This window comes from Neoarius graeffei, chromosome 10 (genome assembly GCF_027579695.1).
Source record: "Neoarius graeffei isolate fNeoGra1 chromosome 10, fNeoGra1.pri, whole genome shotgun sequence".
Lineage (NCBI taxonomy): Eukaryota > Metazoa > Chordata > Actinopteri > Siluriformes > Ariidae > Neoarius > Neoarius graeffei.
The window spans coordinates 87,591,845-87,607,273 of record NC_083578.1 but is presented as its reverse complement, the minus strand read 5'-3'; the positions used below and the strand labels follow the sequence as shown (position 1 = coordinate 87,607,273).

At 41.3% G+C, this 15,429-nt stretch overlaps 1 protein-coding gene across 2 annotated transcripts in view; it reads left to right on the top strand.

The window, feature by feature from the left end:
- The first annotated feature begins 3,252 nt into the window (after positions 1-3,252).
- The window catches only part of znf692 (zinc finger protein 692), a 41,893-nt gene continuing 29,716 nt past the window's right edge, over positions 3,253-15,429 (top strand). For both annotated transcript variants that reach the window (XM_060930931.1, XM_060930930.1), the window contains exons 1-2: positions 3,253-3,474; positions 11,924-12,113. In XM_060930931.1, coding sequence (XP_060786914.1) covers positions 11,947-12,113 — 167 coding nt within the window. In that variant the 5' untranslated portion in view covers positions 3,253-3,474; positions 11,924-11,946. The remainder of the gene's footprint in view (positions 3,475-11,923; positions 12,114-15,429) is intronic.

Genomic DNA, 15,429 nt, shown 5'->3' with positions numbered 1-15,429 from the left:
AATGCCCTGTGCATTTCAGTGTTCACTCAGTGTACCCTGCTATCCCCTACTTTATAATTATGAATGGCGCGTCGCGCGTGCTGGGGTTACATTACGGGGCTGGAAAAAAGTTATCTGTGTCTTACCTGGCTCAGCTGCCCCACTGCCTTCACCACCTGCTGCATCATCTGAATCTTTTCTAAAATATCTATGCAGTGAGCCCCTGAGGCTCTTGGCTTCTTCATCTCTTTTTCTCTTTTCTTTTCTTTGCTCCTGACTTGTGCATGTTGGCAAACGGGCTCGCACGCTTATTGTCGAAGCGTTATGATGGAATAGTGCCGTGTTATTTGGCGCCTTAATCAAAGACCAAACCATTTCTGCATTAGGGGTGGTAGGTGGGTTCTTGAATCTATTTTCGAAGACAATAAAGGCAAAAGAACCATAAATCATTCATTGAATGCAAATATAGCACATTTTTCTCCCCCAAATCAACACATTTTGAAATGAAACAGAATGATTAATGGCATCTTCATGAGGGACCAGTTCTGGGCCCCCCCTCATGCCTGGGCCCGGGACAAAATACCCGGTTGTCCCCCCCTGTCGCCGGCCCTGTGCAGAACAATGCGCACGAAGCTGACTGCGCACACTGTAAGTGCTTTGTTCTTGTACTGAGTTGGGTAGCCTATGTTGCAAATGATGTGCGCTCCTGTGGGGGCTTTCCTCGGGCTGTCGCCCCTCTCCTCCTTTACTGCTGTTTTGTTTGAGTGTATATTTACGGAAGCCGCGAGAGGCCCTTCATATAATCTTTTTTTATTCACCTTGTTATCCCGAGATAATGACATAATTAATTCAGGATCTCGAGAAAACAATACAACTAATTCGAGATCTCGAGAAAACAAAACCGTTATTCCGAGATCTCGAGAAAACAAAACAATTATTCCGTGATCTCAGCTGGATCACTGTATCTCTGTCGGTAGAGACGAAGCCGGGCCAGTCTTCTGCGGAGGTGCTGCGGACTAATTTTGAAATTATCCCTTATTAAAAGGCTTAATGCAATCTCTCCCTGTGTCAACCCCTGATCAAAATATTGCCTTATTAGGTGATTGATTATTCCAGACATTCTAATGACCAAAGTTGCGTCTATACAGAATGAGAAACAGCCCCAAAGTCAGCATATCACAAGTCTCTTGGCGTACCTGAATGAACCATTTCTCAGCTGTTTACTCGAGATCATGAAATAATTGTTTTGTTTTCTCGAGATCTCGGAATAACGGTTTTGTTTTCTCGAGATCTCGAATTACTTGTGTTGTTTTCTTGAGATCCTGAATTAATTATGTCGTTATCTCGGGATAACAAGGTGAATAAAAAAAAGGATTATATGAAGGGCCTCTCTCGGCTTCCGTAGTATATATTCTCAAATCACTTGTCTCTTTTTTGTTTCTGTTTAACATACTGTACCATTCTGACAGTTTGGCCATATTGCTGTGTTGAACAGCTTGTTGCAGCTTCCATTAAAGTGTTCACTTTTGTCCACATCTTCTTGCTTTATTCATTCAGTTGTGGGGAATGGTTAGTAAGGTTGATTCTGACCGAGGCTATGCTGAGGTCACATATCTACTTTTTAAGTTCATGCTATAGTGCATACAATTTTAGAGATATAGCCTACATGTGCATATGCATTCTTCTTGGTGTTCTCACAAACAGGTGAAATAAATCAGTTTAAATTTGGCCTATAGCCTGGCCTATTCTCAGCCATTACAAAATCTGTTGTCTGGCCATAATTTAACTGATCTGTATACCACTATGCTACTAGATAACAAAATGCCTGTTTGTTTTATTTCATGTGAGATGTTGATAAATGTGAGCTTCAACAAAATGATAAGAGCACCTCTCTGAGTGTCACGTTTACGTAAAAAAACGTGCACGAGCATGGTCGCGCGCAAAAGTGTCCCGGTTTCAGACTAGGGAAATCTGGTCACCCTATAATGTGGTAAATGACTATTCTAGCTAAATTCTACTAAATGTCTGGTTTTTGGTGCAATATCTCCATAGGTGTATAGAGGCCCATTTCCAGCAACTCTCACTCCAGTGTTCTAATGGTACAATGTGTTTGCTCATTGCCTCAGAAGGCTAATGGATGATTAGAAAACCCTTGTACAATCATGTTAGCACAGCTGAAAACAGTTGAGCTCTTTAGAGAAGCTATAAAACTGACCTTCCTTTGAGCAGATTGAGTTTCTGGAGCATCACATTTGTGGGGTCGATTAAATGCTCAAAATGGCCAGAAAAATGTCTTGACTATATTTTCTATTCATTTTACAACTTATGGTGGTAAATAAAAGTGTGACTTTTCATGGAAAACACAGAATTGTCTGGGTGACCCCAAACTTTTGAACGGTAGTGTATAACATACTCTTTCTTTATAGCTTGCAAATCAAAACACGATATTGTACAGAAATAAAACAAACACTAATAATTAAATAATTGATTGATTAGTTAATTAATCAATTTTGTATATGAGTGATTCCACGCTTATGGGTACTGAAATGGGGACATGAACTTATTTTTTAAAATTCACCTAAAACCATTTCTTTTTTTTTTACCATCAGGTCACAAAACATGTAATCTTTAATGAATGATATGTTCAAAGATAACTTTAATTTTCTGAGATGTAATAAAAACATATTTATATGCCAAAGTCAGAACGTAACAGAAGTGTTGTGGACATATATATTCTCAATTTTAACAATGTAGAATTACTTTTTGAAACATAGGAAGGTGATGTTTTAGCAAATATAATTAATAAACATGTGTAGTAGAATAAACATACACATTCTTTCAATAAGATTAACATGGTATATAGCTAGATTGTAATTAATTTGTAACAGACGCGAGATGGACAATCGTAACAGAAGTAATGTAACAGACATCATTTTGGAACTCATAGGCTTGACTTTGGCATATAAATATGTTTTTATTACATCTCAGAAAATTAAAGTTATCTTTTAACATATCATTCATTAAAGATTACATGTTTTGTGACCTGATGGTAAAAAAAGAAATGGTTTTAGGTGAATTTTTAAAAATAAGTTCATGTCCCCATTTCAGTACCCATAAGCGTGGAATCACTCATATAACAAAACACTGTACATGCTTTTAAATACAAAAATCAGGATACAGAAACGTGTCATTAGCAACCTTATGCTTGCGCCATACGACTACATTTCCCATGAACCTTTGCTGCTAACACTCACTTCCGGGTTTTTTCCTGTATGAGAAGCTTGCCGTGGATATTTTGACTTCCATGACGGACATTAAAACAAAAACATGCATTAAATTACGTGTTTTTGTTCATGCTGGATTAAATCACACTCTTGTGGACGGTTTTTTGGTCTTTATTTTGATTTTATTATTCAAGACGACGTGCTTGTTTGCTTAAAAGGGCAACGGAGACGCGCGTGTGGGGCCCACTGTCAAACAAGCGTGTATGACGAGGTAAATAGGAAACGACCTGCTTAAATTAGCATCAACTTTTAACATCATGTTTGTTTATTAGCGTTGTTTATTTGGTTTCTAACTGTTACTGAGAAAACTGATAAGTCGGGTTAAAGGAAATGAGAAGGAAAATGGTTCTGTTGAAAATCGCATACAGTGTCAATAATAAAGCTAAACGGTAAAAACAACTAGCTGGACAATGGTGGAACGTCACCATGGCGACCGTTGGGCACGTGACGGTATTAAGTTAGCATACCTCTAGGCGCCATTTTCCCCTCGAAGCTAATGATATATCTGAAGTGTTTAACTTCATGTATTATTTGAAACTCTAAACTAACCTGGGGTGGGTTTCCACAAAAGTTTCTTAACACTAAGAGCACCTTAACTAAGGGCGTATTCACACCTACGTTGTTTGGTCCGGACCGAACGACTAAACGAACCAAATTTCCCTTGGTCTGGACCTTTTGGGTTGGTCTGAATACAAACCACCGAACTCTGGTCCGGACCAAACAAGCGGACCGAGACCGAGCTGCAAGGTCGGACTCGGTCCGGACCAAAGGAACTCTGGTGCGGACCTTTTGGAGGTGTGAAAGCAGACCGGACCTAATCCGACAGTTTTGCTTTTTTGTACCTCGGGAGCTTCCGTCGTTTGTCGAGCATTATGGGAAACAGAGTCTTGACACAAAGTGCAAACACTGTTTCGGTTGTCAAGGCAACCTTACAACAGTTGTTCAGTCATTCAGACCAGTGGTAGGCTAGACTACAGAGTACAAAAAATGAGTAGGGGGCAAACGTGGGCCGAGGAAGAAACGCGTACCCTTGTGGATATATGGGCAGATGTCCACATGTCTGAGCTTTTGGAGAGAACACACAAAAATGCCGACGTGTTTGCTGTATTCAGTGAGAAAATGAAGGAGAAGGGGTTCACGCGCTCCCCAGAACAATGTCGGCTAAAAGTGAAGAAACTCCGTCAGACCGACATTAAAATCAGGGACATTCTTTCAAAAAGTGACAGTACTAGCGACGCAAAAAAGAAATTCATCTATTACGATGGATAAGGCGAATATCCCGACACATACCTCCTCCGTCTTGCGTGAAGAGCCAGAACTGTCACAACATGATGTGCGCTCATCAGCGCTATCCTCCGTAGCCGCCTTGCCCTTTGAAGTCGTCGTTGATAAATTACTTGTACAACAGCATAGTAATCACACAATTGTGAAAACAGTAAAAACTGGAAAAAACATATAGCTTTGATGACATTAAAAAGAATAACAGCACAGAAAGCCTCCATGACTACTTTTGAACTTAACGCTTTGTGCACGTGTCGTCTCTGACCAATAGCTGAACGACCTCAGGGCGTGTGGCTTTGTTGACAGATTTTGGTCTGCTTACTAAAATGTACAGTGTGAAAGCGAACCACACCAAAATGAAAAAAATAAAAAAAACATTTGGTTCGGACCAAAGCAAGTGAACTATCGAACTATCCTGGTCTGAATACACCCTAATGCTGCTTTTCCACTACCAACGCGGCTGAGTTGGGCTGAGCCGTGCCGTGCTGAGTTGGGCTGAGTCGAGCTGAGTGGGGCTGTTGGCGTTGCATTTCGACTACAACCGCGCTGAACCGTGCTGGCTGGAAGTGGGTGGACACATTGGGTGGAGTTAGCGAAAGTGGGTGGACGTCAGGTGATGTCGTTAGGCGGCGCAAACAGTGACATCAGTGACCTTTTAAGCGGTAGTCTCACGACCCGAATAGTAAACAATAAACATGGAGGACATGGAGTCGTTAGTGTTGCTGGTCTTGGTGCTGTGGCTTGTTGTCACCGACAACGCCAACAGACACTGGCAAGAGCGTATAGATGAGGCGAGGCGCATAAGGCTTCATAATTCTCGTAATTCGTAATTCTCCTTCTTCCGGGTTTACGGTGTTTACAGATCCCAGCGTGCTCGCGGGGCGTGTGTGGGAGTGTGAGGACACGCCTCCTCACCAATCAGTGCACAGGGGAGTGTCTCCTCACGCCCCTAGCCCCACTCGGCTCAGTTTGGCTCGCTTCAGCCCCACTCCAAAACCGTGCGAGTTTTGGGGGCTGAGCAGGGCTGAAGCGAGCTGAGTCGTGCTGTTCTTAGATAGTCGAAACGCGAGCCGTGTCGGGCTGAAGTGAGCTGAAAAAGGGTAGTGGAAAAGGGCCACGAGAGAGAGAGAGCGTGTTCATTGTGATGCTCACTCTACCATTTAACGATGATCTTTGTGCTACGACGCTTTTGTGAAACCCATCCTGTTAAGTCCAATTAGTTATACTGGATATAGGGTTGCCACCATTCAGAAATGAAAATAAGGGACGCCCACCACGGCTCCTTGGGGCCATGACCACCACGGGCACGACTCCCATGGGGTGGGGTGCCCGCAGCAGTGGTATGTTTTATTTTGTAGGTGTTTTTAGCTAGGGATCGACCGATATGTTTTTTTCAGGGCCGATACCGATTATTATGGAATTGGGATGCCGATAACCGATAAATGTAAACATTATAATTCACACGAAACTAAACATAGCACACACTGACACAGACCTTCATATCCATGAAATGTATGTTTAATTGTAAAATTGAACATGAAATTTTGTGCAGGGAGATGCCAGCAGCATTTGTACAATAAAGTCAAACATTAGTTAGAATAAAATGAGAAATAAAATAATAAAATAAATATTCACCAATAAAAAAAATAAATCACTCCGTACTATATTACAGCTCACCATTTTCAGTGGAAAATAAATGAAAATACACTCTGGATTCTTTTATACTAAGAACTAAGTAAGACTTACCAACTTCAAGTAGTTTTTAAATAACAAATCAAGTGTAGGGAGCTGCCTGCAGCATTTTTTAAAAAGTAAAATCAAACATAAAGTCGGCTATCACTCCCTATTATGTAACAACTTAACAAGTAACCATCTACATTCTAATTCTTTTAATGCCCAAGCCTAATATTCCCAATTTAGGAGGATTATATTGTAGTGAAGGAAGCATTACATGTAGTTTCAGCGAGACTAGTTGGTTGTAGGCTAATTCAAGTGCTTCCTTCCGTAAGCTAAGTTTGCCTGGTTACACAGATGCAAATGGACAATTTTAACGAGTAGTAGATGAAGAATGTAAACATATAATGATGTTGTGCTTTTGCAACTTGTGTGTTTGTGACTTATTGCGGCAAAAGCAGCGTCCTTACCTTGAAGTAGGATCTGCTTCTACCCAAGTGCCCGTACGGCCGCCTTGAAACAGTTCACAGCGTTTAGCTACACGTGTTGATTGGCTGTATCCCTTGTGCCTCTTCTGCCCGAGTGCCCGTACGGCCGCCTTGAAACAGTTCACAGCGTTTAGCTACGCGTGTTGATTGGCTGTATCCCTTGTGCCGCTTCTGCCTGAGTGCCCGTACGGCCGCCTTGAAACAGTTCACAGCGTTTAGCTACACGTGTCGATTGGCTATATCCCTTGTGCCAAACAAATCAGATGTTGTGGTGGGCGGGACCGTGTTCTTGAACTCAGAGAGGCGAGTGCAGGAAAGGACGTGCAGTGACAGTCGCGTTGGGAATGAAATGGCTGCAAAAAGGCATGTTATCGGCATATCGGTGGAAATTATGGCCGATACCGATAACCCTAAAAACGCAGAATATCAGCCCGATATATCGGCCAGGCCGATTATCGATCGACCCCTAGTTTTTAGTAAAGGGGTGATCGAGAAAGCAATTACTCATACTTAAAGCTTGAAATGCTTTATTGCCAATGCTGTAAAAATGTATAATGTACAAGTGGGCAACAATGAACTTTTAAAATATAATCTAAATATATTGAGAACTTAATATCACTGTAAATGTAAGTGCATAACTGTTCTTGGTGTAGGGACTCTCTTTGTGAACCTTGGGGACATTTTTACTTAGAGAGGAAAAAAGAGAACAAAAAACACAACAAACATGTATGTCTGTTTACAGTTTGCTCTGTAGTCGTCTCCACTCACGCTGTCCAGCCAAGGATGTGCCTCCTCCCACTCACGTCTGTATTTTTGTAAGCGTTTATGCTTTTGAGGACGTGGTGGAGTCCCAGGTGCAGCAGACATAAAGGCCTGGGTTTTTTGAGCAGCGCCGGTGTGTGTTGTCTGTCTCTAGGCAACCGTGACAGCGCCGCACGCAGTGACGCAGGCAGCCAGGCACAGACGCACAGAGCGTGACACAGAGTGGAGGGGTTTGTGTCCTGGGTAGATCCCACAACGGAGTATTTCCTGTTTTATTTTGTTCATTATTGTTAGATTTAGTGTTGATATGTGTGAGACAGACATGTGTATTGGACATTTATGAAAATACGGAACAAATCGCGTCCCGTATCGGTTCAATACAGGACACAAGATTTAATTGCCAAATAAAGGACGATTCCGGGCGGCACGGTGGTGTAGTGGTTAGTGCTGTCGCCTCACAGCAAGAAGGTCCGGGTTCGAGCCCCGGGGCCGGCGAGGGCCTTTCTGTGTGGAGTTTGCATGTTCTCCCCGTGTCCGCGTGGGTTTCCTCCGGGTGCTCCGGTTTCCCCCACAGTCCAAAGACATGCAGGTTAGGTTAACTGGTGACTCTAAATTGACCGTAGGTGTGAATGTGAGTGTGAATGGTTGTCTGTGTCTATGTGTCAGCCCTGTGATGACCTGGCGACTTGTCCAGGGTGTACCCCGCCTTTCACCCGTAGTCAGCTGGGATAGGCTCCAGCTTGCCTGCGACCCTGTAGAACAGGATAAAGTGGCTAGAGATAATGAGATGAAATGACTTTCTATCTCATAATTACGAGATCCTATCTCAAAATTCTGATTTTCAATCTCATAATAATGACTTAGTGTCTCATAATTAACTTGCTATCTCATAATAATGATTTATGACTTCCTATCTCAAAATTATTACTTATCTCATAAGAATGATGATATCTCATAATAAGATTCTTTTCTCATAATTTTAACTTCCACTCTTATAATAATGACCTGTGACTTACTATCTCATAATTACAAGATCCTGTCTCAAAATTCTGATTTTCAATTTCATAATAATGGCTTGGTGTTTCATAATAATGACTTGCTATCTCATAATTATTACTTACGTTCTCATAATGACTTACTATCTCATGATAAAAATGAAAATTGAAAAAAGAAGTAGCGTAGTATCTCATAATTATGAGATACAAAGTCATCATTATAAGATTCGTTCTCATTATTACGAGAGTATGTGACTTATTTTTGTCTCACCTTGCGGAAATGAGCTTTCAGTACATACTCTCAGATACAATCTCTCAGTAAATGCATGTAGAGACATTATGAAGAAAAATAAAGCTTGGAAGGAAGTATCAGAGATCACTCGGGGCTGTAGTGAGTGTGTGTAGCTCAGGCAGTTAGCGTGTGAATAACATGTAAATCAAACAACCAGTTTTCACACTGATGCGAGTCAGGGTGTTTTTCGAGTAATAATACTGGGTACGTAAAGCTGTGTATCGTCTGTATAATAATGAAAGTTGAAGTCATTCGTTAATGATTTGACCAGAGGTGGACAAAGTACCCAACTTCATTACTTAAGTCAAAGTACAGATCCCACTGGTCAAATGTGACTCCGCTACAAGTGAAAGTTCTCCAGTCAAATTTTTACTTGAAGTTAAAGTACTGAAGCACTTGCTTTAAAAAATACTTAAGTATTAAAAGTACATTTTCTGTCGTTGTATTATTGCCACAAAAACCTAACGCCTCTGAAGCAACCGGCTAGATTTACAAAATGAACGCATGCTGCGCATCATGGCGGTTTAACGTTAAGCTAGCTAGTCAGTGAAGCTCCACCTGACATGCGAGCAAACTCAAAATCATATTGGGTAGCTAACATTACTAGAAAATAAAGATTTTTACATTTTGTTTATTTGGCAAGATTATGCTAAAATATTTCCGAAAGGACTTCAGGAAAGTTAATGTTAATAATATTAGCGTAACTCCGTTTTTACATGCTAACTAACAGTGTCCAAGCTACAGTGCTGAGCGTAAATGAGTGCACCCCCTTTGAAAAGTAACATTTTCAACAATATCTCAATGAACACAAACAATTTCCAAAATGTTGAAAAGACAAAGTTTAATATAACATCTGTTTAACTTATAACGTGAAAGTAAGGTTAACAATATAACTTGGATTACACATTTTTCAGTTTTACTCAGATTAGGGTGGTGCAAAAATGAGTACACCCCACAACAAAAACTACTACATCTAGTGCTTTGTATGGCCTCCATGATTTGTAATGACAGCACCAAGTCTTCTAGGCATGGAATGAACAAGTTGGCGACATTTTACAACATCAACCTTTTTCCATTCTTCAACAACGACCTCTTTTAGTGACTGGATGCTGGATGGAGAGTGATGCTCAACTTGTCTCTTCAGAATTCCCCATAGGTGTTCGATTGGGTTCAGATCAGGAGACATACTTGGCCACTGAATCACTTTCACCCTGTTCTTCTTCTTCAGAAATCCAACAGTGGCCTTAGATGTGTGTTTAGGATCATTGTCATGTTGGAAAAGTGCATGACGACCAAGGGCACGGAGTGATGGTAGCATCTTCTCTTTCAATATAGAGCAATACATCTGTGAATTCATGATGCCATCAATGAAATGCAGCTCCCCGACACCAGCAGCACTCATGCAGCCCCACATAAGGACACTGCCACCACCATGTTTCACTGTAGGCACCAGGCATTTTTCTTTGTATTCCTCACCTTTGCGACGCCATACAGTTTTGAAGTAATCAGTTCCAAAAACATTTATCTTTATCTCATCACTCCAGAGTATAGAGTCCCAGTAGTCTTCATCTTTGTCAGCACGGGCCCTGGCAAACTCTAGGCGGGCTTTTTTGTGCCTGGGCTTTAGGAGAGGCTTCTTTCGTGGACGGCATCCATGCATGCCATTCCTCTGCAGTGTACGCCGTATTGTGTCACGGGAAATAATCACCCCAGTTTGGCTTTCTACTTCTTTAGATAACTGCAATGAACTTGCATGCCGATTTTCTTCAACCCTTCTCATCAGAAGACGCTCCTGTCGAGGTGTTAACTTCCGTGGACGACCTGGACGTCTCTGTGAGATGGTTGCACTTCCATCTTTCTTAAATTTTTGTACCACTTTTGCTACAGTATTCTGACTGATAAGTAAAGCTTTGCTGATCTTCTTGTAGCCTTCACCTTTGTGGTAGAAAGAAATTATTTTCTTTGGGGAATTCTGAAGAGACAAGTTGAGCATCACTCTCCATCCAGCATCCAGCCACTAAAAGAGGTCGTTGTTGAAGAATGGAAAAAGATTGATGTTGCAAAATGTCACCAACTTGTTCATTCCATGCCTAGAAGACTTGGTGCTGTCGTTAAAAATCATGGAGGCCATACAAAGTACTAGATGTAGTAGTTTTTGTTGTGGGGTGTACTCATTTTTGCACCACCCTAATTTGAGTAAAACTGAAAAATGTGTAATCTAAGTTATATTATTAACCTTACTTTCACGTTATAAGTTAAACAGATGTTATATTAAACTTTGTCTTGTCAACATTTTGGAAATTGTTCGTGTTCATTGAGATATTGTTTAAAATTTTACTTTTCAAAGGGGGTGGATTCATTTACGCTGAGCACTGTATGTGTTAACGTTAGCCGTGGACAAGGCGATGGCAACTTGGCGGGCAAATCCATAGAACGTCATTTGACTAACCAGACTGCATAGCTACTGCAACATTATCGCTAGCTCTAAAAACACAAACAACTTCATTGCAAGCTTTGTCTTGGAATAAAACATTTACAGACCTCAATATACTTCCGCAGGTTGGACGGTGAGTTTTTGTAGGCCGTGATGTGGTTCGTTTTCAGCAAACATTTAAAATGAAACGAATCTTTAATCCTTTCAGAAAACTGAAACATGGGTTCGTGGGCCATGAGTGCGTGCGTTCTCCAGAAGAACCGCCTCCTTCCATTCTGCCATCAACTGATTTTGTTCAAATAACGCTGCTGAGAAATCACTGAACTTGATTTTATCCAGTCTATGGACGTGACGTGACCCTAGTGATTACTGATCGGCTCTCAGTGTCACCTGCGAAAAAAACAATCACGTTTTAGAAAAGAAAAGAAAAAAACATCCACTTTCAAAGCTGCTTCATAGTAACGAGTAACGAGGACCTTGATAGAAATGTAGTGGAGTGAAAAGTACGATATTTGTCTTTCAAATGTAGTGAAGTTAAAGTCATAAGTTTCCAAAAAAATAATACTCAAGTGAAGTACAGATACTCAAAAAGTGTACTTAAGTACAGAACTCAAGTAAACGTACTTCGTTACTGTCCACCTCTGGATTTGACCCAATGTCAGCGTATACAAAGAAAACCGAAGAGTGCCAAGTATGAACCGAGTATTATCTGCTTTATTCAATTTCTCCCACAGTGCGTTTATTTGTTCCCTTCATCATGGCATCGAATAAAGAGGCTCAGCGTAGGCAGCGGCGTCGGGAGCTGGACGCCAGAAGGAATAAGTTTCGTGTGAGACTGGGCTCATGGCCGGAGAGCTGGAGTAAACTGAAGGAGCAGCTGGGTTTCTCTCTCCACTCAGAGCTTGCGCAGTTCCTCCTGGACAGGTAAAGATGGAGCTGTAACAGAAATAAAGAGTCCCAGGAAATTAAAGTCTGAAAAAAAGACTTAATAAAACACTCCACATGTGTCATGATGTTATTTTTAAAACATTGTCTGGGTGGTGGGACGAGTTAGCGCCTTGATGTAGATTACTTTCCTGTTACTGTACATCCAGAAGTGTTTTACTCCTCTTATACTGTAGAAACTGATCAATTGTCAAAATTATTTGTTTGTATTATATGGACGTGAGTGTTTTACTGGGAAATAGGCCACTCATGTTTTTAATCCCAGCTCCATCGGGGACATGGAGAACCAAAACCGGGACATAAATCTCTTTTTTTATCGCGGTGCGGTTTCCATCAAATCCTGCGCTCTGATTGGCTGGCAAGCGGGTCTGTATCCTACAGTACTGACCTCTGGCGACTCGCTCGTTCACAACAACAAACATAGTAGCATTTTTTGTCAACATTTATCTTTTTTTTAAATAAGATTTATGTATAAGATTATCAAAAATCTTATAAATTTTTGCCAGCATTTCTCAGGAGAATGGCATTAATTTTACAGCATGGATTAGGATAACGACAGTGTTCACAGCGAAAGCAAGTTTTACTACCCTGAGGAAGAAGAAATAAAAGAAAACATTTCAGGAGAACGCTAAAAACCTCTAACTGTAGCTAACACCGAGCAAAAACATGGCTGAATCCTGAATGACTCCTATTTATATAAATAGGGGACTACATAGGCGGCAAAATGTAGTTTTTTTCCTGCCATGGAAGTGCACTTGTATACCGAGGAGGAAGCCATTTGCATTACAGCCGTGAATGAGGATTCAAAATAGCATTAATTTTACAGCATGGATAGCAATAATGACAGTGTTCACAGCGAAAGCAAGTTTTACTACCCTGAGGAAGAAGAAATAAAAACATTTCAGGCGAAAGCTAAAAACCTGTAGCTGTTGCTAACACTGAGTAAAAACATGGCTGAATCCTGAATGACTCCTATGTGTATAAATAGGGGACTACATAGGCGGCAAAATGTAGCTTTTTTCCTGCCATGGAAGTGCACTTGTATACCGAGGAGGAAGCCATTTGCATTACAGCCGTGAATGAGGATTCAAAATGGCGGCTCGGCTCGGTTTTCCCTTTCGGGCGCTCTCGTTTTCTGTTAGAATTTGGTAAAGAAAAAAATAAATCTATTATTTACCAGCTTAAGGTCGGTCCGTATGGTGAAATACCGTGACCTCGGCCTTGAATACTGACCTCGGCCCAGAGGGCCTCGCTCAGTACTTTCAAGACCTCGGTCACGGTATTTCACGATACGGACCTCCCAGCTGGTAAATGTGTCACTCGTGAGGAAATCGATGATAAATTGGTGTTTTGATAAATTTGGGGGCTTTTTGTTTGTGAATGTGTCGATATAATAAAAATAAAATCACACGTTGGCTTGAAGATATGAAGTTTATCTTCTCGTTTTGAAAAACTCGCGTTTTTCATATGAAATACATCACGGATCTGAGTGACATATTTAAATAATATTGACTGGGTTTTTTTTTCATGGTCTATCAGATATATTCCATTCAGCTAACATGATACTGAACGAGTCGAAGACGAAGAGAAAAACATACCAACTGTCAAGTTCTTGTGCAAAAGTCCCTGTGCAGTTTCCCAACTTGAAAGGATGAGACCTCAACTCGGAGCTGACTGGAATTCACTCAAATGAAGAAACGATTTTTTTCCTTTTCCTTTCTTCTTTTATTTTGAAGATTCAGTACATCAACATGCTCATGTCATTCATTTGGTCCTTTTTTCCATTTATTCATTTAGCCATTTAGGCGAAAGCCTTTTAATAAATTAAAAACCACAAAAAGAAATGTTAAATATTGCACAAGATGTATTGCTGCAATTAAAAATGTAACATTAAATAAGTGGACGGCACGGTGATGTAGTGGTTAGCGCTGTCGCCTCACAGCAAGAAGGTCCGGGTTCGAGCCCCGTGGCCGGCGAGGGCCTTTCTGTGCGGAGTTTGCATGTTCTCCCCGTGTCCGCGTGGGTTTCCTCCGGGTGCTCCAGTTTCCCCCACAGTCCAAAGACATGCAGGTTAGGTTAACTGGTGACTCTAAATTGAGCGTAGGTGTGAATGTGAGTGTGAATGGTTGTCTGTGTCTATGCGCAGCCCTGTGATGACCTGGCGACTTGTCCAGGGTGTACCCCGCCTTTCGCCCGTAGTCAGCTGGGATAGGCTCCAGCTCGCCTGCGACCCTGTAGAACAGGATAAAGCGGCTACAGATGAGACATTAAATAAGTGCAACCAAGTGAAAAACAATGAATAAACATCTTTATAAATATTTAAACCCATTAAAGTGCCTTAAATTATATTAAATGCAAATAAAGTGAACCACAGTGCTTCACAATTGCACGTCATAAAAGACAATACAATTACCTTTTAGTATTTTAACCATTTCAATTCACAGATTTGTAATCATAAATGAAGCACTTTAAGCGCATTTAATCTCAGCCTTTAAACCATTTCAAGAACCCCATTTTTCCCCACAGACATCATAGTATTAACTCGTAAACATTTAGGAAAGTAAGTAAACTAGCCGCATGCTACTCAAGGGTTAACAGCTGAGACACGTTTTGCCGACCGACCAACCCCGTGGCTAAGCTAACGACTGCCGACCGGCACTGAGTAACAAACAGTCCATGACTTCAAGTCCAGCTGCTTACCGGCTGCCTCTCTGCTTTTGCTGCTGTCTCCAGGATCAGTCTGGGTTTCAAATAGGCCGCCGCTAGCCTCTCACTCTGGTGGCGTCTCAATGGCACTGTTAGTCCTTCCCTCCAGGTTGAGGCTGTGCGCCGCTTTTAAGGGTCCGGGTCGCACACGGGCGATCATGTGATTGTTCCTCCCTGAATGTTACGTCGTCCATATGGATGTGATCTCTAATCCTTATTTACTTTCTTTTATATTTGCTAGCTCATTCCTTTTGATTGACGCTTTATTTTCCTAGTTTGACTTGACACCAACGGACATCAAAAAACTGGAAAAGAGACACGTCAGAGGCGTATGTTTTTCTCTTATAAATATGCATGAAGAATATCTACTGAAGTTTTGGTAGCCTTGTGGCTGTTCAATGCGTCTTTCTCTTTCCCGGCGGACAAAGAAATGCTTCTGCGTGTGCGCAACAGAAAACTTTCTCATTGAATATTCGCATCAGCTCCGACATGTGACGTCATGTTGCCTTGACAACCATGCAATATCGTAAACCATATTCAACGCTCATTCTCCATTGGGTAGAGTGATGTAATACACGTAGGATAAGCG